Genomic DNA, 25760 nt, shown 5'->3' with positions numbered 1-25760 from the left:
ATGGAAAAAACTTAACTATAGTCAACAAAAACTTTAGTTATAAAACTCAAAAATTTGTTATGTTCCACATCATGAAATATGGATATCAAGCACAACTTCAACAACCATTTAGTTATCCAGAAGAAGTGTGAAAACATACCATCATTGATAACCAACACTTACATAATTATCTGGTATATGAAAGTTTGTATTACATACACAAAAGGCAGCAACTTTTTTCTCCTTGAAGCAAGTTATGAAAAATGCTACAACAGAGATCCTCTGCCTATCAAACATGAAAATGGGATTAATAACACTAACGTAAATTAGCCGAACCACTCTGAAGCATAACATATCACCTGTTCTCTCTTGGTACGCAACTCCTGTTGGGCAGCTGTTGTGTCTAGGGAGTCTAGCAGCTCATTCTTGAGTGCCTCTAGTTCCTCATTAAGATCCCTCTTTTGTTTTTCTGCCTTGCTACGTGCAGCTTTCTCAGCTTCCAGGTCTTCTTGAAGCTAGAAGAAAAGTTTATTAATTTTCCTGCCATGGCAAGAAAAGTGAACATAAAGTAGCAATGATTGTAAACGCCCCCCCCCCCAATTAAAATACAAATATTTGTCACCAGTGTCAGTAATATACACAGCAACAATGCTTACTAAAATTAATAAATCCATCAAAACAACTACGAGAGTGTTTATGCTGGAAAAAGCAGATAAGCTAGTGTTAGTATTTTACTTAGACAATGAATGGGCATCATTTAGTTGTAGTCGAATTAAGTCGGGTGATGCTGAGGGAATTAGACTAGGAAATGAGACACTTAAAGTAGTAAAGGAGTTTTGCTATTTGGGGAGCAAAATAACCGATGATGGTCGAAGTAGAGAGGATATAAAATGTACACTGGCAATGACAAGGAAAGCATTTCTGAAGAGAATTTTTTTAACATCAAGTATTGATTTAAGTGTCAGGAAGACGTTACTGAAAGTATTTGTATGCAGTGTGGCCATGTATGGAAGTGAAACATGGACGATAAATAGTTTGGACAAGACGAGAATAGAAGCTTTCAAAATGTGGTGCTACAGAAGAATGCAGAAGATTAGATGGGTAGATCACATAACTAATGAGGAGGTATTGAATAGAATTGGGGAGAAGAGGAGTTTGTGGCACAACTTGACTAGAAGACGGGATCGATTGGTAGGGCATATTCTGAGGCATCAAGGGATCACCAATTTAGTATTGGAGGGCAGCGTCGAGGGTAAAAATCATAGAGGGAGACCAAGAGATGAATACACTAAGCAGATTCAGAAGGATGTAGGTTGCAGTAGGTACTGGGAGATTAAGAAGCTTGCACAGGATAGAGTAGCATGGAGAGCTGCATCAAACCAGCCTCAGGACTGAAGACCACCACCACCACCACCACCACCCACCACCACCACCACCACCACCACCACCACAACAACAACAACAACAACAATAGATGTAGCGGAATAATGAGTTAAGTTTATACCAATTGTAAATTGTACTGCTGAAGCATGTCCTGAGTAAACAGGAAATATTGGAAAAGACCTGCTGGGGTTTAAGTACAAAATGCAGAAAATGCTGAGGAAGCAGATATCATTGCGCTTTCGGGTCGAACAACGATGCAGAAATGTCGACAAGCAAAAGTTAGATCTTTGTGGATCTGTACAAAGATCAATGTGTGACACATACAACAGCTTCCACAGTTATACTTTAGCAGAAGATCTTGCTGAGAAGCTGAGAAAATTCTGGATCCTATGTAAAATCACTAAGCAGGTCAAAGATTTCTACCCTGTCACTCGTTGACCAGCCTGGTGTGACAATGAAAGACAGCAAAAGGAAAGTCACAGTCTTAAATTTCGCATTTAAGAAATCACTTATGCAGGAAGACTGTGCAGATATACCATCAAATTAGTTGAAAACAATTAACTTGCTGGGCCTGAGTGGAATTCCAGTTCGGTTTTACAGAGAGTATCCTGTGGCAGTGGCCCCGTATTTTGCTTGCATTTATAATGCATATCTCAATCAGCAAAAAATCCAAAGTACCTAGAAAAGATGCAGGTGACTCTTGGGCCAAAAGAATGGAGCCAGAAAATGACAGATCAATATCCGTAACATCCATCTGTTGCAGAATTCTCTATTGAATATGATAAATTTCTTTAAAACTGAAGAGCTTTTGTACACAAATCAGCATAGATTTAGGAAACAATGCTCATGTGAAATCCAGCTGGCCCCTTTCTCACATGATACCTATGACTCAGGGATGAAGGCTAACAGACAGATTCCATATTTTTAGATTTCCAGAGTGTTTGACAAAGTGCCCTACTGCAAACTGGATGAAGGTTCAAGCATACGAGAGAGGTTCCCAGACATGAGAGTGGCTTGAAGAGTTCTTAGATAATAGAACCCAGTATGATGTCCTTGGTGGTGCGTGTTCATCAGAGACAAGGGTATCGTCAGGACTGCCACAGGAAAAGTAATAGGACAGCTCTTGTTCTCTATATACAAATGATGTGATGGATGGGATGAGCATTAATCTGCAACTGTTTGCTAATGATACTGTAGTGTAGGGGAAGTATTGCTGTTAATTGAAGAGGGATCACTGGTATCATTAGCGGTGATGAGCGAAAATGTATGCTTGACTGGGATTTTCACTTATCACTGCTGATTCCACTAAATATCCTGTTGCAGCTGATAGTAGTGATCCCCTTTCAATTTACATATAATGTTTCACAGCTGTGAGATCTGTGTGGTGTGCTTTTTCAAAGGAACAGATGCCACGCATTTAAATATTGCTGTCAAGTGACTGTAGGAGAATACAACACATCCTAAACAGAACTTCTATTTGGCATGATGAATGGCAGTTAGCTCTATAAGTAAAAAAATGTAACCTGATGTCAATCATAGAAAAAACAACACTGTACAAATACAGTACTAGTGGCTTGCTGCTTGACGGTCATGCCAATTAAATATCCAGGTGATATGAAATGGAATGAGGACATAAAGACAGTAACAGTGACCCGTTCTTGAGTAATGCTTGAGAGTTTGGGATCCCCACCAAGTCAGACCAAAGAAAGACAGTGAAGTAGTTCAGAGATGTGCTGCTAGATTTGTTGCCAGTAGGTCTGATCAACTAGCTAGTGTTACTGACATGTTTCATGAACTCAAACGGGAATACCTGGAGGTAATGATGATGATCTTCTTGTGAAATTTAGAGAACAGACATTTACAACTGACTGCAGAACAACTCTATTGCTGCTGACGTACATTTCACATGAGGAGCATGAAGACAATAGAAATAAGGCCACATACAAAGGTTTATAGAAAGTAACTTTTCCCCCCTCTCCATTCACAAGTATAACAGGAAACGAAATGCCCAATAGTGATGTATGTACCCTCTGTGCTTGTGGAGTAAGTATGTATGTAAATGCAGGTCACCATAAAATCTTAATATTACAAGAACAGAAACTGGTATATCTTAAATTTAATACAGTACTAGTTACAGGGTTGTTCTTCACACCTACCTTCCTCCAATAAAACTATTTAATAAAACTTTTTCAGAAACTGAGACTGTGTTGTTAGTATCAAGTTTCACAGAAAATACTACATATGAACAGAACTAAAATACTGAAAGACATAATCAAAATCCATGTCAAAACCTCCATTTACCTCTGCTAATTGTGATTCCAGCTCGCGCAATGCCTTCTGAGATTGCGCTTTGCTTGCTGCCTCTTCATCTATCTTCATAAGTGCCTGTGTTAATTCTTCCTCTCGTTTTCCAAGCTGAAGCTGCATCTCCTCAAGCTAAAAGAATACCACACTGACATAAATAACACACATTTTCTCTAACATTTATTAATTACTACAAAGTGATGCAAGAAACTGCTGTCAAGACATCAGAGAACTAGTGTAACCAATACTAAACATGATTACATAACTGGTTCTTCACTCTGAAATATGCCTCAACCTTTATCAGGTATATTAAACAAGCCAGTTAAGATATCAAAGTGATTGATGACTTTACTATCTCAGTACTTGGCTGTCATCAAAGGAATGTTCTTTGTATAGAAAGCTCATGCGTACTATAGAGGAACATCCATTGAATAAAAGCAGGCGTAAATAAATATTGTAAATCCATTTCAAGATTCAAGTAATAGAAACATTCCATTTTTGTAATCAGTGAATGAAATCTACTTAGTTTACTACATATATATTATTACTAAATAAACATAAGTGGTATGTATCACCCACCTGTATCCGCTTTTCACTGAGCTGCTCACGAAGATCACTGACTTCGGTTTCAACTTTCCGCTTGCTACGGTCCATCTCTTGACGCTGTTGGTGGTCTTTTAGCAGGCGCTCCTCAAGTTCGGCAATGGTTGCTTCATGTTTCGCCTTTAGTTTGCTGAGATGCTTTGCTTTCTCTTCTTCTTCTGCTAAGGTTTGAGATAGATCTGCTGCTCGTTCTTCTAGAACCTTTTTTTCTTTCAACAGCTGTAATCATGTAAGCATTTTATCCCCACTTTAAGAAAATAATAAATATAATTTCTTTCATGAAGGTCACTCAGTACGGGGGTTCATATCATTCTATATAGAATATACAGCCCAATTAAAATTACTTGATAGTTGGCCATCACTTGCCACTACAATGCTGCCATATCAGCTGCTGGCTACCACTTGGTTGTAGGTGACACACAAACATGTGGCCCACTTAACAAATGAGGTTAATGTGTAATCCAGAGCAATGTTGGAAGTGGCCACTGCAATGTAATGATGAGAATGACGTGGCAAAGAATTAAAAACAAAAGGAATTACATTTAAACTGACTAGCTGAATAAAAATAATAATCCTACTCTCTTGATCACATAGGAAAAAAAGGGGGGGGGACAAGATTCAAACCTATAACCATCTACACGTCAGGTTAATACAATAAGCACTGCAGTATGCCAAAACCCTGTGTTTATGACTGTGGTGGCCTAGTCAGCTTCACATGATGTTGTGAAAAAAATGTGTGTGTGTGTGTGTGTGTGTGTGTTTTGAAATAAGAAATTAAAGTGACAGTCTGGCAATGGTGAATGGTTCTGTTGTGATACTGAGTGCTCTGATTGGACGAAACCTGCTCCAATATGTGAAGTGTCAACTTTCAAGTAATTTTAATCTAACTGTAAGATTGGCATCACATTAGTGACAAAGTGCACTTACTGTGAAGAAGTATTCATGGTTCATTTCTTACCTTCTGATTAGTATCATCTGACAATGCAAGATCTTCTTCTAATTTCTTTATTTTGGCATCACATGTAACTTTCTCAAGTTGTAATTTCTGTCTAGCAGCTTCTTCTTCTTCCAGTTGTTCTTCTAAGTCCTAAAAAGAAGAAGGAAAAAAAGAGATCATAGGATTTAAACTGTAGCAATCAAAATGTAATGCTTGGAAATGAAAAGTAAATTCATAAAATTGTTAAAAAATCAATAAGAGCTAGAAAAGTTGGCAGTATTTTCCTTTAAAAGAGCACAACTCCTATTACAGTTAATGCAAATACTTAAAAACAAAAAAAGTTTCTTTTACCAGGAGAAACCGACGAACTGGCCAAGGACAGCTGGTCGCTTGAGTCCTAAGTTGCCAGATGATATTTTAGACAAATGGCAACCTCGGTTGGGAGAATGAAACTGCTTTTGCCCTTTTCAGAGAAATCATCCCAGTGTTTACCTTAATAGTTTAAAGAAACCACGGAAAACCTAAATCTAGATGACCAGATGGGGGATTTGAAATGCTGACCATCTGAACATGAGTTCAGTGTCTTGCCACTGCACCATCTAGATTAAGAGGGACCACTTGGCATGACCGCACTACTGTCACTAAGGCTCAAAATAGGGCTTAAGGCACCTTTTTTCCAATTTTTGAAAGTTAGGGTACAAACTGCATACAAATGTCATTGCAAAAACCGTTTCATTTTTTCAAAAGACAATTTAGAGAGCATAAGCAACTACTGAAGTAGTTATAAAATTCCTGCAAATGTCAGCATACAATATTCAGGAAAATTACAGGAATGCTCATCTGAAGCAAAAAATTTCGTATGGACATATGCCCCACTCTGGATACTTTCACAGATACATACATTAAGTGTTTAGGGCTAGTGGCTTGCACGTATGTGTCTTACCCAAACAATCTCTCTGGCATTTTATTTTAGACCAACTTCATTAGTGAAGAATATGTAGATATGGTGTATATTTATGACTTTTGTGTTTGTAGTGCTCCTGCTGCTATCTAAGAGATATTGTTGGCACTTTCTGTCACATCAAATGTGAATGTGCTAAAAACATGTGTTTTTCAGTTGATACTTTGTGAAACACATGTTGTCATGCTTGCTAACTATCACCCATGTTTAAATTTGACAATGTGTTGAATAATGCAGAAAATAAATAAAATGAATATTAGAAGTGTTCTATATCAGAAATAATTTGGATTAGAGCATATATCCCCGTATCATAACGTTTTGCTTCCAATGAGTGTTCCTGTCATATTCCAGAATGTTGAAAATGAAAGGGGGATCTTAATAACAATTCCCAGAATGGCGAGCAGGTTGTTTTAAAGCAGGAAATGAGAAGCAGGTGACTGTTCAAGGAGGTGTAAAAATTATAAGATGATGATAGAGTGACAGACAGAAGATAGAAAGTGGCAATGAACTGGAATAGTGACAAAATCTATGAGAAGGGTTTTTATGTCAAGCACCAAGTGCCAAGATATTGAGACAGTCACTGCTGTCTGCTGTTCATTCATCACCAAACTTATCAACAGCCGTAGAATATATAAGGAATCAATTTGAGTCAGCTAACAATAACAGTGATTTAAAGTCACACTTAAACTATATAATGGGGGAGGGGGATCATATATTCTCGGTGAGTACTTGTGTCAGATTGTATCAGGCTGTGAAGTACAGTACAGTACAGTACAGTACAGTACAGTACTGGGGTTGAGACTATGCTGCCGGAATTTGCTTGCGGTATCACAAAGTTTAAAAACTTCAGCTAAAAAGGATCAAGAGAATTATCTTTGGTCTCCATTGCCTGCATTATGGCACATGAAAAATATGAAACAGAACTTTAAGTGATACGTACAAGTAAGGAGAGCTGTAAAATTTGTAAGTGATTTGCTAAGCTAGTTTCTAGTCCACACTTTAAAACTGGACCACGGTGACAAGAAGACTGTCACCTAGACATAATATAAACTAATGGTTAACTTTTCAACAACGACAACAACATTATTATTATGCAATAGCTGATAGCCAGTGCTCTGATAATACACTGAACTTCAATTTATCCTGACAACTTTAGTGGGTAAATATGATGCTTCTTTATCAGTTTCTAGAATAAAAATCTAATTCATGTTTTGCAGAGTAAATTCTTTTTTGTTTGTGCATCAACGCAATAATCGTTGAACACTATGGGTGCCGTAGCTACAGCACACTGCTGTAGTGGTTACGGTTCAATTGCAAGTGAAATGCCTTGACTGACCTACCAAACCCTTGAGAAAGTGTTCAGATAGTCATTTACAGGGAAACTTACAATTTTAACACTGGATCCAAACTACAGTGCACATTTATTTTCACTTTACAAAGCAATACCAGCAAAGCAATAAGCTGTAAAAAAAAATCTTTGGATCTGTTATGTACCAAATCCTGAATCTCTTAATTTGTAGCACAACACTGTCCAATTCACACTTGTTTCTGTATATTAGAAAAAGTTAATTAAACAAATAAGATGGCAATTCGAGCTTAAGCAACACATCTGTGATAATTTAACGTTTAGCTTGTAATAATAACAAAGAACAGTGCATAATTATGATATCAGAAAACAGACAGACAATATGTAGTTATAGGAAGTAAAGTAAGCAAACGGCTTGGCCTAAATCAAACTATACAAAGACCAGGATGGAACAACAACAACATGGAAGGGTCAGAATGTTGTTTACCAAACAGAGGCAGCCTTAAGTCAGACAGGGACAATGAGAAAGAAAACTAGAAATACAATGACAGAAAAGAAATCCCAACACCAAGAAATAATCTACAGTAATGAAATTTCGGGAATACATCTGCCAAAGATTTAACCTTGCAAAACCACAATTAAAGTAAGCATGACAAAAGCCACTACAAACGTGACATGCGGGTATATTAATAACCGGTCTAACTGCCAGAATGTTGAATCCAAGCATAAAAATGTGCAAGCATTGTACGAGATGCATTCAAGTTCTAAGGCCTCCGATTTTTTTTCTCTGGACTGGAAATAGATAAAAACATGCGCATTGTTTTAAAATGAGGCCGCGTTCATTGTCAATACGTCCCAGAGATGGCAGCACCGTACGATAGATGGAATTTTACTGCCAGCAGCGAAAATGAGAACTGTTTTAAATACTTAAAATGGCGACGTTTTCCTTACTTGAACAGCGTGCAATCATTCGTTTTCTGAATTTGCGTGGCGTGAAACCAACTGAAATTCATCGACAGTTGGAGGAGACATGTGGTGATGGAGTTATGGATGTGTCGAAAGTGCGTTCGTGGGTGCGACAGTTTAATGAAGGCAGAACATTGCGTGACAACAAACAGAAACAACCTCGGGCTCGCACAAGCCGGTCTGACGACATGATCGAGAAAGTGGAGAGAATTGTTTTGGGGGATCGCCGAATGACTATTGAACAGATCGCCTCCAGAGTTGGCATTTCTGTGGGTTCTGTGCACACAATCCTGCACGACGACCCGAAAATGCGAAAAGTGTCATCCAGGTGGGTGCCACGAATGCTGACAGACGATCACATGGCTGCCCGTGTGGCATGTTGCCGAGCAATGTTGACGCGCAATGACAGCATGAATGGGACTTTCTTTTCGTCGGTTGTGACAATGGATAAGACGTGGATGCCATTTTTCAATCCAGAAACAAAGTGCCAGTCAGCTCAATGGAAGCACACAGATTCACCGCCACCAAAAAAATTTCGGGTAACCGCCAGTGCTGAAAAAATGATGGAGTCCATGTTCTGGGACAGCGAGGGCGTAGTCCTTACCCATTGCGTCCCAAAGGGCACTACGGTAACAGGTGCATCCTACGAAAGTGTTTTGAAGAACAAATTCCTTCCTGCACTGCAACAAAAATGTCCGGGAAGGGCTGCGCGTGTGCTGTATCACCAAGACAACGCACCCGCACATCGAGCTAACGTTACGCAACAGTTTCTTCGTGATAACTTTGAAGTGATTCCTCATGCTCCCTACTCACCTGACCTGGCTCCTAGTGACTTTTGGCTTTTTCCAAGACACTCTCCGTGGCCGCACATTCACCAGCCGTGCTGCTATTGCCTCAGCGATTTTCCAGTGGTCAAAACAGACTCCTAAAGAAGCCTTCGCCGCTGCCATGGAATCATGGCGTCAGCGTTGTGAAAAATGTGTACGTCTGCATGGCGATTACTTCGAGAAGTAACGCCAGTTTCATCGATTTCGGGTGAGTAGTTAATTGGAAAAAAATCAGAGGCCTTAGAACTTGAATGCACCTTGTATTGTGCAGGTGCTGTATAACAGTTTGTGTGACGAGATCCACACCTCTTGCACTTGGGTGTTTAATGCTCGCTGTTGATGACACTAGAGTTTCCTCCCTATGACATCCCATACATTCTCAATACGAGACAGGTCTGGTGCTACAGCAGGTCGAGGCAACATATCGACACACTGTAGACTGTGTTGTGTTACAGCAGTGGTATGTAGGTGTGCATTGTCTTGTTGAAAAACACCCCCTGGAATGCTCTCCATAAACGGCCTCCTAACACTTGGTCATCTGTGGCACAAGGCAGAACTGCCTTTTTTCAGAAAACACAACAAACCTCTACAGCCTCTCCACCAATGAGCTCTCACTTGACAACACTAAAGTCACAAATAGCAGTGGTTTGGGATCAGCGAAATGCACACTACAGGGTGTCTGGCTCAGAGCTGTCCCGCAAGGTACTGATTTGTAACATTTTGTCGTGTCACCACGGTGCCAACTGTTGCTCGAATTGCTGCTGCAGACACATTACGATGCACCACATCCGTGCACTGAACACAACAGTCTTTCCTATCGGTGGTGCCACATGGCCATCCACGCCCCAGTCTTCTCGGGACCGTACCTTCATGTGACAACCACTGTACAGTGACTACATTCCTGCCCTGTCTTTCTGAAATATTGTGGAAGTAATACACCACTTCTTGTAGCCATATCGTATGACCTCATTCAAACTCAGTGAGTAGTTGCTAACTGTGTCTTTGTTGTCTTTTAGGCATTTCTGACTAACATTGACTCACTACGTTGAATCTCAAAGGTAATTAACACGCATAATCATGACAAGCATGTATTTAAAGCAAAGCTGATGTGCATCATAATAGTGGCATTATTAGTGCCAGTGTTACCCCATTGGCACAAAATCTGAATAGACATCATCCTTCAGATGAAGAAACACAACTACCAACTTTTCAACTTTTGCTTATCTCCCCCCCCCCCCCCCCCCCCCCTCCCACTCCTTCAATGTATTTCAGCTTCAGACAGAGTCCTGCTTCATAACTTCAGAAGTTGAAAAAACACACACACACACACACACACACACACACACACACACACACACACACACACACACACACACCACTGTCTCTGGGCACTAATGCCCAATTGTGGAGTCTGTGGCCCCTTTGACCAAAAGCATTATTATTTCTAGCATTCATTTTCATTGTGCATGTCTATGACTCAACGCATCCTTTATGTGGTGAGTAGCAATATATCCTCTCCATATTACTGTTATTCCCAATGGTTAGGTATTATGAAAAAAAACAAACAAACATCTAATAAAAATTACTCTTCAGAGCCCATACATAAGCAGACTACAGTAAACTTATTTCTGCAAGGGTGGAGAGAGAGAGGGGGGGGGGGGAGAGAGAGAAGGGGGGGGGGGAGAGAAGGGGGGGGGGGAGAGAGAGAGAGAGAGAGAGAGAGAGAGAGAGAGAGAGAGAGAGAGAGAGACCAACCTGTATATTGAGCTGTAGTTTCTTCTTTTCATTGTTTAACTGGGTCACCCTCTCCTCTTCCTCCTCCATTCGTGCCTCCATATCTTGCAAGAGTTCCTCCAGTTCTTGCTTCCGTGCCAACAGCCTTGCACGCATTTCCTCAGCCTCAGCACAGAGCTCTGTCTCTGCTTGCAGCTGTTCAGACAGAGCTATCTTCTCTTCCACAGCCTACAGTCAAAAAGAATCATACAACAATATTTTCTTATTGTAATTTATTTCATTCACTCAGCTAATTCTATCAGTAACATCAACTTTGCATTAAGTTAAACATATAACTTTCAATAAGATTAAAATTGACAAGGATGTATGTGCCTGTCGAATTGAAGTACAGTACTACAATGTTTCTTGTCAATAATCATTAGACTGTCATTAAAAAGATTACTTTAGAGGTTCTGAAATTTTACATAGGTACTGTAATGATTCAAGCAATTAGATACTTGACAGATTTAATTTAAGGCTGGAGAAGTACGCAAATTATTAGGAACATTTTAATGTGGCAACTAATGACTGCATATAGAGAAGTAGTCATGGTTACTGAAACACACACCATCTGTTGTTATACCCAACTGAATGAATCTGAATATTAGTTCATTCTGAAATCAGGTGATGAGAAGTATTTCAAGTGCTATAGTGGTCAAATCTAAAATATAGGATAGTTTGACATTTTCAATCAGCCTGAGTAGTTAACAGTTTTAAGAGAAAACAATTCCAGAGCTATGAGATGTTCACCATCATTATACATTAATATGTAGCTCTTGTTTGACTTGGAAAATCCCCAAGGTGTTTAAGAACACGATCTCATCATAGAGGAGAAAATGAATGAATACAATGAATGAATGGGAATGAAGTTCTCAGGATGAACAAAGAGATGACCTATCAGCAAAAAAGACAAATACTTGATATTTCACACTAAAAATCTGTGCCACTGATTGCGTCTTTCTTCAAGTCAGAAAATCACAATATCGTTTTTCACTGTCTCATTTGATGGACAGATATTACAATGGCTCACAAGATTGCGAAACTCAATTATTTAATTTTCAGTCAGAAAATCATATTGCGACAAAGGCATTACAAAAGATAACTGCACCACATTGTACTATACTTACCATTGTAGCCTATATACAGGGTGGTCCATTGATCGTGACCGGGATAAATATCTCACAAAGTAAGCGTCAAACGAAAAAACTACAAGGAACGAAACTTGTCTAGCTTAAAGGGGGAAACCAGATGGCACTATGGTTGGCCGCTAGATGGCGCTGCCATGGATCAAGTGGATATCAACTGCATTTTTTAAAAATAGGAACCCCCATTTTTTATTACATATTCGTGTAGTACGCAAAGAAATTTGAATGTTTTAGTTGGACCACTTTTTTCGCTTTGTGATGGATGGCGCTGTAATAGTCACAAACATATGGCTCACAATTTTAGAAGAACGGTTGGCTACAGGTAGGTTTTTTAAATAAAAATACAGAACGTAGATATGTTTGAACATTTTATTTCAGTTGTTCCAATGTGATACATGTACTTTTGTGAACTTATCATTTCTGAGAAATGCACAAAATGATGTCCGTCAACTTCAATGCATTTGGCAATACATGTAATGACATTCCCCTCAACAGCGAGTAGTTCGCCTTCTGCAACGTTCGCACATGCTTTGACAATGCGCTGACGCATTTGTCAGACGTTGTCGGTGGATCACGATAGCAAATATCCTTCAACTTTCCCCACAGAAAGAAATCCAGGGTGTCAGATGTGGTGAACGTGCAGGCCATGGTATGGTGCTTCGACGACCAAGCCACCTGTCATGAAATATGCTATTCAATACCACTTCAACCACACGTGAGCTATGTCCCAGACATCCATCATGTTGGAAGTTCATCGCCATTCTGTCATGCAGTGAAACATCTTTTAGTAAGATCAGTAGAACATTACGTAGGAAATCAGCATACACTGCACCATTTAGCTGACGTTCCACTTGTCGCAGCCATTGTGGATTTTCCGTTGCCCAATAGTGCATATTTTGCCGGTTTACATTACTGCTGTTGGTGAATGACGCTTCGTCACTAAATAGAACGCGTGCAAAAAATCTGTCATCGTCCCGTAATTTCTCTTGTGCCTAGTGGCAGAACTGTACACGATGTTCAAAGTCGTCACCATGCAATCCCTCGTGCATAGAAATATGGTATGGGTGCAAGCGATATTGATGTAGCATTCTTAACAGCGACGTCTTTGATATTCCCGATTTTCATGCAATTTGTCTGCTACTGATGTGCAGATTAGCCACAACAGCAGCTAGAACACCTAATTGAGCATCACCATTTGTTGCAGGTCGTGGTTGACATTTCACATGTGGCTGAACACTTCCTGTTTCCTTAAATAACATAACTATCCAGCAAATGGTCCGGACACTTGGATGATGATGTCCAGGATACCGAGCAGCATACATAGCACACGCCCGTTGGGCATTTTGATCACAATAGCCATACATCAACACAATATAGACCTTTTCCGTAATTGGTAAACAGTCAAACATTTTAACACAGGTAATGTATCACGAGGCAAATACCGTCCGCAATGGCGGAATGTTATGTGGTACCACGTACTTATACGTTTGTGACTATTACAGTGCCATCTATCACAAAGCGAAAAAAGCGGTCCAACTAAAACATTCATATTTCCTTATGTACTACTCGAATATGTAATAAAAATGGGGGTTCCTATTTAAAAAATGCTGTCGATATCCGTTGAACCTATGTCAGCGCCATCTAGCGGGCCAACCATAGCGTCAACTGGTTTCCCCCTTCAAGCTAGACGAGTTTCGTTCTTTGTAGTTTTTTCATTTGATGCTTATTTTGTGAGAGTTTTGGCCTGGTTACTATCAATGGACCACCCTGTATAGTCATAGTCCATAATGGCAACAGAGCCACAGCACACTGTTTGAAACATAGATGACAGTCACTGTACAATGGTCCATCCAGGGCTTTACACCATCCGCTGTTTAGACTCTGATAAACATCCCTCTATTCTCAGCAGCAGACCAATTATTTGTTCACTTTGGCAATATTCTCCTAAATCATTTTAAGTCTGCACTAAAGGCAGCTAAGCATCCAACCTGCAGAACTTCCATCCACGTAAATTTGACTATTCTCTCTAATGAAGATGCTACAAGGGATGCAGGTTTCCAATAAATAGCACTCCTGAGGGTGCAAATGACACTCATCTCCTGCACCATAGGAGAACCTTGCAAGGTTTACTAATATAAGTTTGTAGGTTTCTGTGGCCAGTGTGAATAATGTTTCATAATCTCAAAATGTTTTTGAAAACACATCTCATCTCCCATTTTGAACAAAATCAATGAATAAATACACAGAATTTAATGATATGTATTTGGAAAGACAGTGACAGTTGAAGTCACACTGTAAAAATATCTAAGTGTGTCTTGAGGAAAGGACACTAGAGGTGTAATGAAAGTAGAACAGTCATACTAACTACAATCAAAACTATGTTGAACAGTACAAGATAACAGTAAGCCAGGCCAGAACACAAGAGGTTCAAAGCTGTTGCTGATGAGTGAAATACTATTCTTCTTCTTCTTCTTCTTCTTCTTCTTCTTGCAATATGGCCTCTGAAGGACCACAAGTCGCCTCTCCATAAATTCAATTTCCTCCTCCTCCTCCTCCTCCTCCTCCTCCTCGAACTACTTTAGCCTTTATTTTCTTCTCTGTTACCCTTCAGTACCTCTTATCTCATCTGCCCAACTGGTGACACACTCTTCTTTCCCGTATCCCTCTCTGTCTTTGATCTCCGATATATTTGTCCATGTGTACTTGCTTTTGCAATTTTCCTTTGCTTCCATCTTCATCCCCAGCTCTGATCAATCTTTCTGGAGTTTGACGACTCACTTGGCTATCATCTTTCCATTTTCCCCTCTCTGTTGTTTCCCGTACTCTTTTCATCATTGTCACTATATTGTCCCGATCACATGTCTGGCAAATATTGCCCCTTTTAGTCCGATTTTGTCATTTTGTCATCTTGCTCTCGTACAGTTCTTCTGCAAGTATGCACACCCATCTCACACCACCTCTATTAGAGCCTCATGTTTTCTGAAGTATTTTCCTCTTGTTTTTCTAAACCCAGGCCGCTGAAACATGTCACTTCAAGGTCACTCCCCAAGTGCCGTAGAGTTGGTAGTATAACTAACAAATAAGTGAGGAGCGGGAGTCACCGCGTCTACTGAACCAATAACAGCACCGAACAAAAGCGGTTTCGGCATCAACGCTACCGTGTTGCTGCCTTCTGTGTAAGCATTGTATGTTAGTGTGCGAACGCCTGCTGTTTTGTTACTGCCTGACTACAGTTTTTGTTTGTTAAACAATGTGACCAAAAGGATGTCGTTCATCAAGCAATACTCCATTGCGCCTTGGAGTGCCACGAAATAGTCAGCCTTTGGAATTACTACAGAGGACACGTGAGTTTTACGAGCAAGAAAAAGAATTTTTTTCTGTTCATGGACACGCGTCAATTCCTGCCGATAAAGTTTTGAGCATACCTCAAAAACTCTAGGACTCAGTGAAAGAACAGTTACAAGGAAAGGGGTGCTACTTCAAGACTTACAAGACAGTGAAGTAAACAGTGGGGAAGAAAGCCCCTGTGTAAGAAACAGTGTGATTTTAAGTACTCTGGGCAAGAAAAAGAAGCAGCCTCGTCCTATTACAAATATTGATTCTTTCCAATCAGATGCAATTCGTCGGCACATATACGTATACTATAAAAGGAAAGAATACCCCACAATAGCAAAGTTGCTAAATTCTTTAAAAGAAAGTGAACTTTTCTCAGGGGTGAAAACGTCACTTAAGATGATATTAAAAAGAATGGGCTTCCGTTTTAAAAAGTCAGATGGACGAAAACTGTTACTAGAAAAAGCTCATGTCATTGCAGCTCGTACCATTTTCTTACACAAAATTGTAGATAAGAACATACACTCAGTCATATGGTTACACGAAACCTGCGTCAACGCTGGAGAAGCAGTTGAGAAATGCAAGACAGATGATACTCCGAATAGCAACGGTCATCATCAGCCAACAGGAAATGGATCGTGATTAATTGTGGCCCATGCAGGCTCTTCAAATGGCTCTGTGCCTGAAGGAGTTGTAATTTTTTGATTGGAAAAAACCAGTATCACGAGGACCACCCACGGTTTCTATAGTGGTTTAAAAATTTGTTGCTCCAGTTTAGAGTCCCGACAGTTTTTGTGATGGACAATGCACCGTACCATTCCGTGATTTTACATAAAACTTTGACCACTAGTGACCGTAAAGAAACTGTGGTGCAGTGGTTGCAGGTGAGAGACATTGCTGCGGACATGAGAATGACAAAACTGCTGTTATAGCCTGTGACACCTAAATATGTTGTAGATGAAATTGCAAGCGAACAGGTCACTTGGTAATTAGGCTACTGCCTTATCACTGTCATTTTAATCTAATTGAATTGGTTTGGAGTGAAGTCAAGGCATACATTAGAAGTAACAACAAGACTTTTACTATAACAGAAGTGGAAAGACTGCTACATGAAGGTCTTGCTACTGTAGACACTACCTCATGGAGGAAAAAAGTAGACCATGTTGCTAAACTGATAAGAGAAGCAGACTATAGATGGCATTATAAATGAAAATGAACAGTTAATGATTTCTCTTCATTATCATCATCATCATCATCATCATCATCATCATCATCATCATCATGAAGACAATGGTTTTGGTGCTTGGTGTCTTCTCGTGTTTTTCAATCCCTAGCAGTATTCGATAGCACTGCCTTGTTGTAGGCAGGCATGCATCAGACCCAACCCTTGAGCCTATCTCACTTATATTGTCGAGTTGTCTCTTTGCATCTTCATCTGTCTAACAGTCATTATGTCATTTGCAAAGGTTGTGCAGTCCGCTTAGTCCTCCTTTCGTTTATTCTGCCCCCACTGTGACCCTGGTATTCTCATTTTCTTTTGTATTGCTTTCCACCGTCTGATCAATCTGTTCAATAATGTGCCGAACAAAACTGGTGACAATTAATCTCCCTATTTGGCAACGGTCTTTATCTCAAATTCTTCAATAGTTATCCTGAGATCTCACCCTTTTGTTTTCCATTATTAGTTCTTGTGCAGTGCTGTCTAGTCCTCTGTCCCTCAGGACACTTCCAAGAGAGTGTGTTGGAGTCTTATGCCTTTCTGAAGTCCACAAATGTTACTACCTTCTCTTTCTTCTTTACGACCCTAAGTTATATCAATTGTTTCAGGGAAAATGTCTGTTCTATGCCTCTTCTCTTCTCTTCTTAAATCCCTGTTTATAGTCTCCTATAATCTCTTCAGAAGCAGTTTTCACAGTGCTGTGTAGCCAACCTCTAGTTCTAATATTCCTCTATAGTACTGTGTATCCCTCTTGTCCCCTTTATCATGCATTGGCACAGTAATCACATTTTTCTATCACCCTTTAGCCTCCAAATCTGGGAGGTAATTTTTTTAAAGTTGTCACCTCCCTCCCCAGTTTCACATCACATCAGCTGCTATCCCATGTTCTCCTGTTGCCTTATGATACGTAAAGTCAAGAATTATCAACAACAAATTTTCACATCTAACAGATCAATGTTGAATACTTTTACACATTAAAGGAAAAGATTTATTTGCATTTGCACACTTCAGACCTCTGAAGGTTGATCTGCGTAATTTCCCATTATCTGTACATAATAATGTATACTTCAAGTAAACATTATGTGGTATATGCTAATATATTTGATTGAAACAGTTCACAGCAATGAAGGAGTGGGTTTTCAAGTCTGACAATATCTTTCTTATACTGTTTCTCAATAAAGCAACAATTTTGCTAAGTTTCTGCCTTGCTATCCACTGTCTCTCTCTTGCAATATGAACATTTCATTTATTGCCAGATCAGATGAGCATCCTGCATTTGAATTCCATTATTCACTTACATCATTTCACAGCAGTTAAAATTATTTTATTCTGTCATCTTCTAATATTATGATTAAATTTCCATCTATTTATAGAAGCATTTACATTTATTTTACTATGCGCAACCTCCTAACATCATGTGAAGAGAGAGACCCAATTTAAATGAACAATCTGCCATATAGAAAAAAACAGAGCACATTCAAATTTGTGCAGATTCAGTTAGAACTTATTAAAAGCATAATATAGTCTCTCATATGAGATTATTAATACGTTCCCTTAACATTTTTCCTACATTTTTTGTGATATCCATGTCATGTGAACAATCACACCCTTATTAGCCTAATAGCCACATATTTTCTTTTCTTTTATACACACTATGCTATTTTTCCAAGAATAATCAGTATACAAATAAAAAACATGGAAATGGGTGTATGCTGCTGCTACACTATCTCAGTTGTTGCTATTACAGTAATCATCTAAGGGTAAGACCCTAGCATAACTGAGTACTGACCTGCTGAAACTTGCGCTCATATTCTTGCGCAGTACGCAACTGTTGATCCAGTTTATCACGCACTTGACGTAGTTCATCTTCTTTCTGGCTCAACTTCTCCTCTTGCTTTGTAACCTCTAGCAATGGCTTCACTTTTGTATAAAGTCTCCACCACTGCCAGTTGCGTAACTTCAAATATGCTGCACAGTTCCGCTGGATGATGCGGATTGCATTCAGCTGCTGAGTTCGTTTCTGGAAATTCCTGTTAATTGGAAAAATCAGGAAGGTTTCAAAAATCTGATACACAAAATATCACTGCAGTTATCAGACAACAGTAACCTAAACCATATTATTGTTATTACCACAACTAATTCTATTATTAAAGACTGATTTTGTAATGTAATCCATCACAGTACAGCTTCGTAAGGTACCTGGAAGTTTAATGTTATTTCACCATTTTTGTAAACATTTCTAAAAACTGCCATCATATGCTATAAATGACATTGGTGCTTTAATTATTAATGAAACACACAAACAAATATCAAGTGAGTTTATGTGGCAAAAACAAATTTCATAGCTAAGAATTCTTGCGAGGTGTCTTCAAATCCCTCCTGTCTTCAACCTTTATATATTGATGATGACAACAGTACAAAATCTGTATATTTTGACTACTACTTATGGTCAACAGAAACTTTCTCTCTTTCCCATCACTTTAATAGACAGTATCTTTTACCCCAACATTTTAAGTTCGTCAATTAGGCTAGACATCTAAGCATTTCATAGCTAACCACTAAAACACTTCCATACAGGGTTATTACAAATGATTGAAGCGATTTCACAGCTCTACAATAACTTTATTATTTGAGATATTTTCACAATGCTTTGCACACACATACAAAAACTCAAAAAGTTTTTTTAGGCATTCACAAATGTTCGATATGTGCCCCTTTAGTGATTCGGCAGATATCAAGCCGATAATAAAGTTCCTCCCACACTCGGCGCAGCATGTCCCCATCATTGAGTTCGAAAGCATCGTTGATGCGAGCTCGCAGTTCTGGCACGTTTCTTGGTAGAGGAGGTTTAAACACTGAATCTTTCACATAACCCCACAGAAAGAAATCGCATGGGGTTAAGTCGGGAGAGCGTGGAGGCCATGACATGAATTGCTGATCATAATCTCCACCACGACCGATCCATCGGATTTCCAACCTCCTGTTTAAGAAATGCCGAACATCATGATGGAAGTGCGGTGGAGCACCATCCTGTTGAAAGATGAAGTTGGCGCTGTCGGTCTCCAGTTGTGGCATGAGCCAATTTTCCAGCATGTCCAGATACACGTGTCCTGTAACGTTTTTTTCGCAGAAGAAAAAGGGGCCGTAAACTTTAAACCGTGAGATTGCATAAAACACATTAACTTTTGGTGAATTGCGAATTTGCTGCACGAATGCGTGAGGATTCTCTACTGCCCACATTTGCACATTGTGTCTGTTCACTTCACCATTAAGAAAAAATGTTGCTTAATCACTGAAAACAAGTTTCGCACTGAACGCATCCTCTTCCATGAGCTGTTGCAACCGCGCCGCAAATTCAAAGCGTTTGACTTTGTCATCGGGTGTCAGGGCTTGTAGCAATTGTAAACGGTAAGGCTTCTGCTTTAGCCTTTTCCGTAAGATTTTCCAAACCGTCGGCTGTGGTACGTTTAGCTCCCTGCTTGCTTTATTCGTCGACTTCTGCGGGCTACACGTGAAACTTGCCCGCAGGCATTCAACCGTTTCTTCGCTGACTGCAGGCCGACCCGTTGATTTCCCCTTACAGAGGCATCCAGAAACTTTAAACTGCGCATACCATCGCTGAATGGAGTTAGCAGTTGGTGGATCTTTGTTGAACTTCGTCCTGAAGTGTCGTTGCACTGTTATGACTGACTGATGTGAGTGCATTTCAAGCACGACATACGCTTTCTCGGCTCCTGTTGCCATTTTGTCTCACTCCGCTCTCGAGCGCTCTGGCGGCAGAAACATGAAGTGCGGCTTCAGCCGAACAAAACTTTATGAGTTTTTCTACGTATCTGTAGTGTGTTGTGACCATATGTCGATGAATGGAGCTACAGTGAATTTATGAAATCACTTCAATAATTTGTAATAGCCCTGTATATTGAGCAGCATTATACCTCCTTGCTAGATATCCTCTGCAGAATGCCTGGAAGTTGACAATAAGATCTGTAATCTTGTAGTCCCGTTCTTCTTCCAAATGTGCTAAAACGCCAGCACGGAAGAAAATCTTTGATTGTCCTATCCTGAAGAGATTTGGGTCAAGTTCCAGAGCTTGAATCTGAAGTGGAAAATAAAATGAAATGATTAATGACAAAGGAGTAAATATTACATTAATTTTTATTTAAATTTAAAGATTACATTGGACAGAAGTCTACACATTGACAACCAACATACCATTTTCTCACACGCCTTCTTTCCATCCATAAATCCCTTAGGGATAACATTTGGCGTTAGCAGCTCATATCTGTAACAAGTGACATTACACAATGAGGTTGCATGATAAGCAATTACGTTTCAAACAAGCATTGCACAAACAGACCAAATATTCCCAAAATCAATCAACAGCAAAGTTCAAAGCAATCCCAAGTAATTTTGTAATAAGTCTATAGCCCCATTTTGTATTTCTTTATCATACATTAGTATGTGGTATACTTTTCTGGATTCTTTGAATTATAATGTGTAAGAGATTGGGACATCTTTATTATTTACAATTCTAAACTGAGCTGAAAACTATCTGAATAATTTAAAGTTAGACACAAAAATTTTCTATCAAATCGGTTTGAAATGCTACAAAAGATTGGCAGAGTCATAAATTATTTCACACACTTCTGTGATAGCTAGTAAAAAAAAAGAAAGGTAAACTCCTCTCAGCAATAACAAAAATGACGTGACATTTGTGCTGAAGTTCAGCAACATTTATGTGCTCTATACATTAATCACCTTTGCCGGAATTCCTGGAATGGTATTCTGTTAGGGAATCCCTGTCTACAAATTCGAATGCCCTCTAGGACACCATTACAACGCAACTGATCCAGAACTAGAGGTGCATCAATTTTTCCAGCTCGCTTCTCATGGTTTGGAATTATACAGCGAACAAAGTTTGGATTTGTGTTCCTCAGAGTAACCATGAGACGTGCCAGTTGCTCCTTATACAACTGCGACACAGTCCTGAACATTCCCTTCCGTGTGCGTGCACCAAATTGCGTGTCTGTCAATGCCTGCTGGGCCATACCCACAATTTCAGCTGGAAGAAGAGGAAGAAATAGTAGTAAATACAACAGTCCTGTGCTAACACTTAAAATTATAACAACATTAACCATTAAAATAGACTTTGGGCTCGGAAAAAAGCAGGAATATTTGTGGCTGTACAATCCCTTCAACTTATCATAGGAGATAGGTTGAAGAGAGGCAAACTTATGTTTATAGCATAGATTTTAAACTTCACAACACTTTCCTGGGTAGTTGTGGACTGTGGCCATAATTTATTGGTTATGCACTGCAAATTAACACTGAAGGAATTTCATACAGACAGTAAATTAAGGGGGTAGTATCTGCATAAACTGGAGGAAACAAAAGAAAGGAAAAAAAACCACCAGAGGTTGTTGAGAGTTTTGAATGGAGCATCAAGTACTGAGTTTTGAATGGAGCATCAAGTACTGATTCACAGAAGCAGGGATGCAAAACAACAGATGATGAATGGGCAGCCTTTAGACATGAATCGGTGAAGGCAGCAGAGGATAAAATAGGCAAAAAGACAAGGCCACAATCTAACTGACAAAAGGAGAAAATTAAAAAATGAAGCAGGCAAAAGCAAATGCAGACATCTGAAAGATGTGACTGACAAGTTATGCAAAATGTGAAAAACAAGAATGGCTAGGTGAGAAATTCATGGATGTAGAAACACCTATGGGTAGAGGAAAGATAAGTGCAACATATAGGAAAATTAAGGAGACCTTTGGAGAAAAGGGAAGTAACTGTATGACTATCAACAGCTCACGTGGAAAACCTGTTCTAAGCAAATTAAGAAAGAGCAAAAAATGGAAGGAATATGTAGATGGTCTATATAAGGGAAACAAACTTGAAGCCAATATTATAAAAAGATAAGAAGAAGCAGGTGAAGATGAGATGAGAAATATGATACTGTAATAATCTGACAGAGCTCTGAAAGAAAAGTCCTCTGGAGTAGACTACATTCTGTCATAACTACAAATCTCCTTGGGAGTGCCAATCATGAAGAAACTATTCCACCTGGTGTACAAGATGTATGAGACAGGTGAAAAACCCTAACATTTTAAGCAGAAAGTAATAATTCCAGTTCCATAGAAAGCAGTTGCTAACATGTGTGAATATTACTGTACTATCAGTTAAGTAAGGTAAATCATGCTTGCAAGAAAGTAACAAGGGTTATTTACAGAATAATGGAAAAACTGGTGCACGAGTGGTAGCATACTCATCACTTTTCCAAGTAGTTACCTAAAAACCTGTGTGAAATAAGTTGTTATAAATTTCACAGGCCTGTAATAAGTTTTCTATGAACATTTCGCTTTTTTTGTTACGTTGTGGTTACAAGAACATTTCTTACTATGCAATTATAGTGGGCACACACAATGAATAAATCATTATCTTCACTGTATTGCGGTCAAAAATTTGACAGCACACTAACTGATTTAGTAACTTCTGTTGAAACTGATCTTTGTAAGGATAACTGTCAATAATTAATAAAATAAGTACTTGTAAATTTTGTTAAAGTAAAGCGTTTTTTTGAAAATGCCCACTGAAATTAGAAGCTAGAATTTGAATGCCAGTGCTAGCAGTGTAACCAGTTGCAAGGAAAAATCTCTAACATATTTATTACTTCTAAAGGTCTACATAAAATTATTTTAACACAAATTACTATGGCAAGAGTCAATAAGAGGAAAACATAAGACATCATTGATACTAAATAGGTAATTTCTCTTATGTTGGTAGAGAATTAGAGGAGTGTAACAATTTGTTATGAAGTATCTTCCGTCCATTCCCAGAAAGCAACAATAAATTTAAACACCTAGTCCAATAGCAGCAAGACAGCAAAGATTACAGACCGTAAGATAAGAACATATTTAGTTTTGCAGTAAACTACTCTATAACAATACTAGTGATATAATATAGTTACGTGATATAAAACTGACATGTTCACCACCTTGGTGACATCCATAATTGTCATCAAATAAGGATTATATGTGTACAAAAATGTATCAGACACCCTGTACAAGACCTGACAAGGACTATGAAAGAAATCATCTCATGTACAATGGAGACAACATGGCATTCATCTCTATGAAATTAGATACTACAAAATCTTTAATCTGTATTTTTGGATGGGGATTTGATGCCTAGTCCTACTAAATTAGAGTTCAGTGTGTTGAACACTGTGCCACTTTCCTTTACGGGCCTCCCATAGTGCTAAGACAATGCACAAGAATATTTGTCTCCCTCTGATGTTGTCTTCATGTTGAGGCACCAGAGTTCTCAGATTCCTATTCTTTCTTTAACTGATGTGTACAATATATGGTATCTCAAAAGAAAGTTTATATTTTATGTGCCAAAATAAAATAGAGGTTGATGTCTATTGATAAAATAATCTTATTATGGAAATATACAGCTTTGGACTTTATTTCTTAAAAATAATGTCATTTAAATGCAATCCAGCATGCCTTCGGCACTCATTTAAGTGATTAATAAAATTTTGCACGACAGCTCGGCATGTAGACAAAAAGACGGTTGCCACTTCACTACGGATATTTTCTTTGAATTTCTCCAGATAAGTTGGATTATTGACATACGCTTTACATTTGAGATATCCCCATACAAAAAAATTCATGGGGCTCAAATCTAGACTCTGTGGGGGCCAATTTATGTCACTCCTCATGGAGATCAACTTGTCAGGGAATATGTCATGAACTTGCAGTATAGATGCATTGGATTGGGGGGGGGGGGGGGGGTGTACTCCAGGAAGGACCAGTGTTTGGGCCACTCATGTTCCTTATTTATATAAATGATATGCCTTCTAATATCACGGGTAACTCCAAAATATTTCTGTTTGCGATGACACTAGCTTGGTCGTTTCTTGTTAACAATATATGCTTATTTCCAAGAATAAGTGTGCAGAAATGTGTGCAGTATACTGCCGCATCCATTTTCAATAAGCTACCATGAGAAGATGAGAATTCAAAAATCTTAGCAGTAATCCACATGCTTTCAAATCTAAACTGAAGAGTCTCCTCATGGGTCAATCCTTTTATTCTGTTGAGAAGTTCCTTGAAAAATTACACACTGATTCTTATGTTACATAATTGACTGCATTTACTGAAACTTATGACTTGACTTTTTTCGGGTTCATAAACATTTATTTTTATCTGTTATTACTTTTATGCTGTAATTTCATGTACTGATACATTCCATGACCTTTGACATTTGCTCCTCAATTTTGTCCTACAGAACTTTAAGTGTAAACAAACAATCTATGCACATTTAAAGGACATGTATGCTTATAAATGGAGAGGTTAGGATTGTCACAAACAACCAATTTATACTTTCCAAGGATTTGCCCATTCTTGATTACCTGGGTCACCCAGATTTCAGTTTGGGCAGTAGTGAGCTGGTCTCCTCCAATGTTTTGATTCATTTCCAGATAAGGGGAACACATGGTGCATCATTCACATTACGCAATCTACAATCACAGCAAAATTTCCCCCCATGCTACAGTTTCCAAATCACTGTTTTTTATAATTCTGGCACACAGAATGCGCAGTCGCTCCTGAGAAGTGCTTTATATCAACTGAATTCCTAAAAGCCATGCAAGTGATCAACATTTCCTCCCCTCCCCTCTTCTCTGATTTGTTGTGCATGTACAGAGCTCTTCAAATATAAACTTTCTTTTGACACACAATGTATAAAGAGAAAATATTGTAACTTGTTGTACTCTTTTTTTACATTAAAATCTTTAAACAACTGTTGAAATTCTAAAAAAAAAGTATGCTAGAAAAGAAATTATTACCTATGGAAAAAGATAGTCTTAACTGAAACTCAGTTTGTGGGTATCAATTAAAAATTCACACAATCATTTGCATTGATCAAAGAAGGATGGTGAAACTAAGGGTGGTGTTCAATTTAGTCATTCCTTGACGGCAATGAACTGGTAAAGAATCAATAATAAAAATACTTCTT

The 25760-nt window shown here is 38.8% G+C and overlaps 1 protein-coding gene across 2 annotated transcripts in view; it reads right to left on the bottom strand.

The window, feature by feature from the left end:
• Positions 1 to 25760, bottom strand: part of LOC126162447 (myosin heavy chain, non-muscle) — a 266507-nt gene that overhangs the window by 27747 nt on the left and 213000 nt on the right. For both annotated transcript variants that reach the window (XM_049918962.1, XM_049918961.1), the window contains exons 12-20: positions 21495 to 21798; positions 20949 to 21018; positions 20672 to 20832; positions 18526 to 18766; positions 11022 to 11228; positions 5228 to 5356; positions 4246 to 4488; positions 3664 to 3798; positions 339 to 494 (exon numbers count right to left, since the gene is read on the bottom strand). In XM_049918962.1, the coding sequence (XP_049774919.1) occupies positions 339 to 494; positions 3664 to 3798; positions 4246 to 4488; positions 5228 to 5356; positions 11022 to 11228; positions 18526 to 18766; positions 20672 to 20832; positions 20949 to 21018; positions 21495 to 21798 (1646 nt within the window). The remainder of the gene's footprint in view (positions 1 to 338; positions 495 to 3663; positions 3799 to 4245; positions 4489 to 5227; positions 5357 to 11021; positions 11229 to 18525; positions 18767 to 20671; positions 20833 to 20948; positions 21019 to 21494; positions 21799 to 25760) is intronic.

Source organism: Schistocerca cancellata, chromosome 2 (genome assembly GCF_023864275.1).
Source record: "Schistocerca cancellata isolate TAMUIC-IGC-003103 chromosome 2, iqSchCanc2.1, whole genome shotgun sequence".
NCBI classification, from domain to species: domain Eukaryota; kingdom Metazoa; phylum Arthropoda; class Insecta; order Orthoptera; family Acrididae; genus Schistocerca; species Schistocerca cancellata.
Note: the sequence above shows the minus strand (reverse complement) of the source record. Positions and strands in the feature narration are given on the sequence as shown.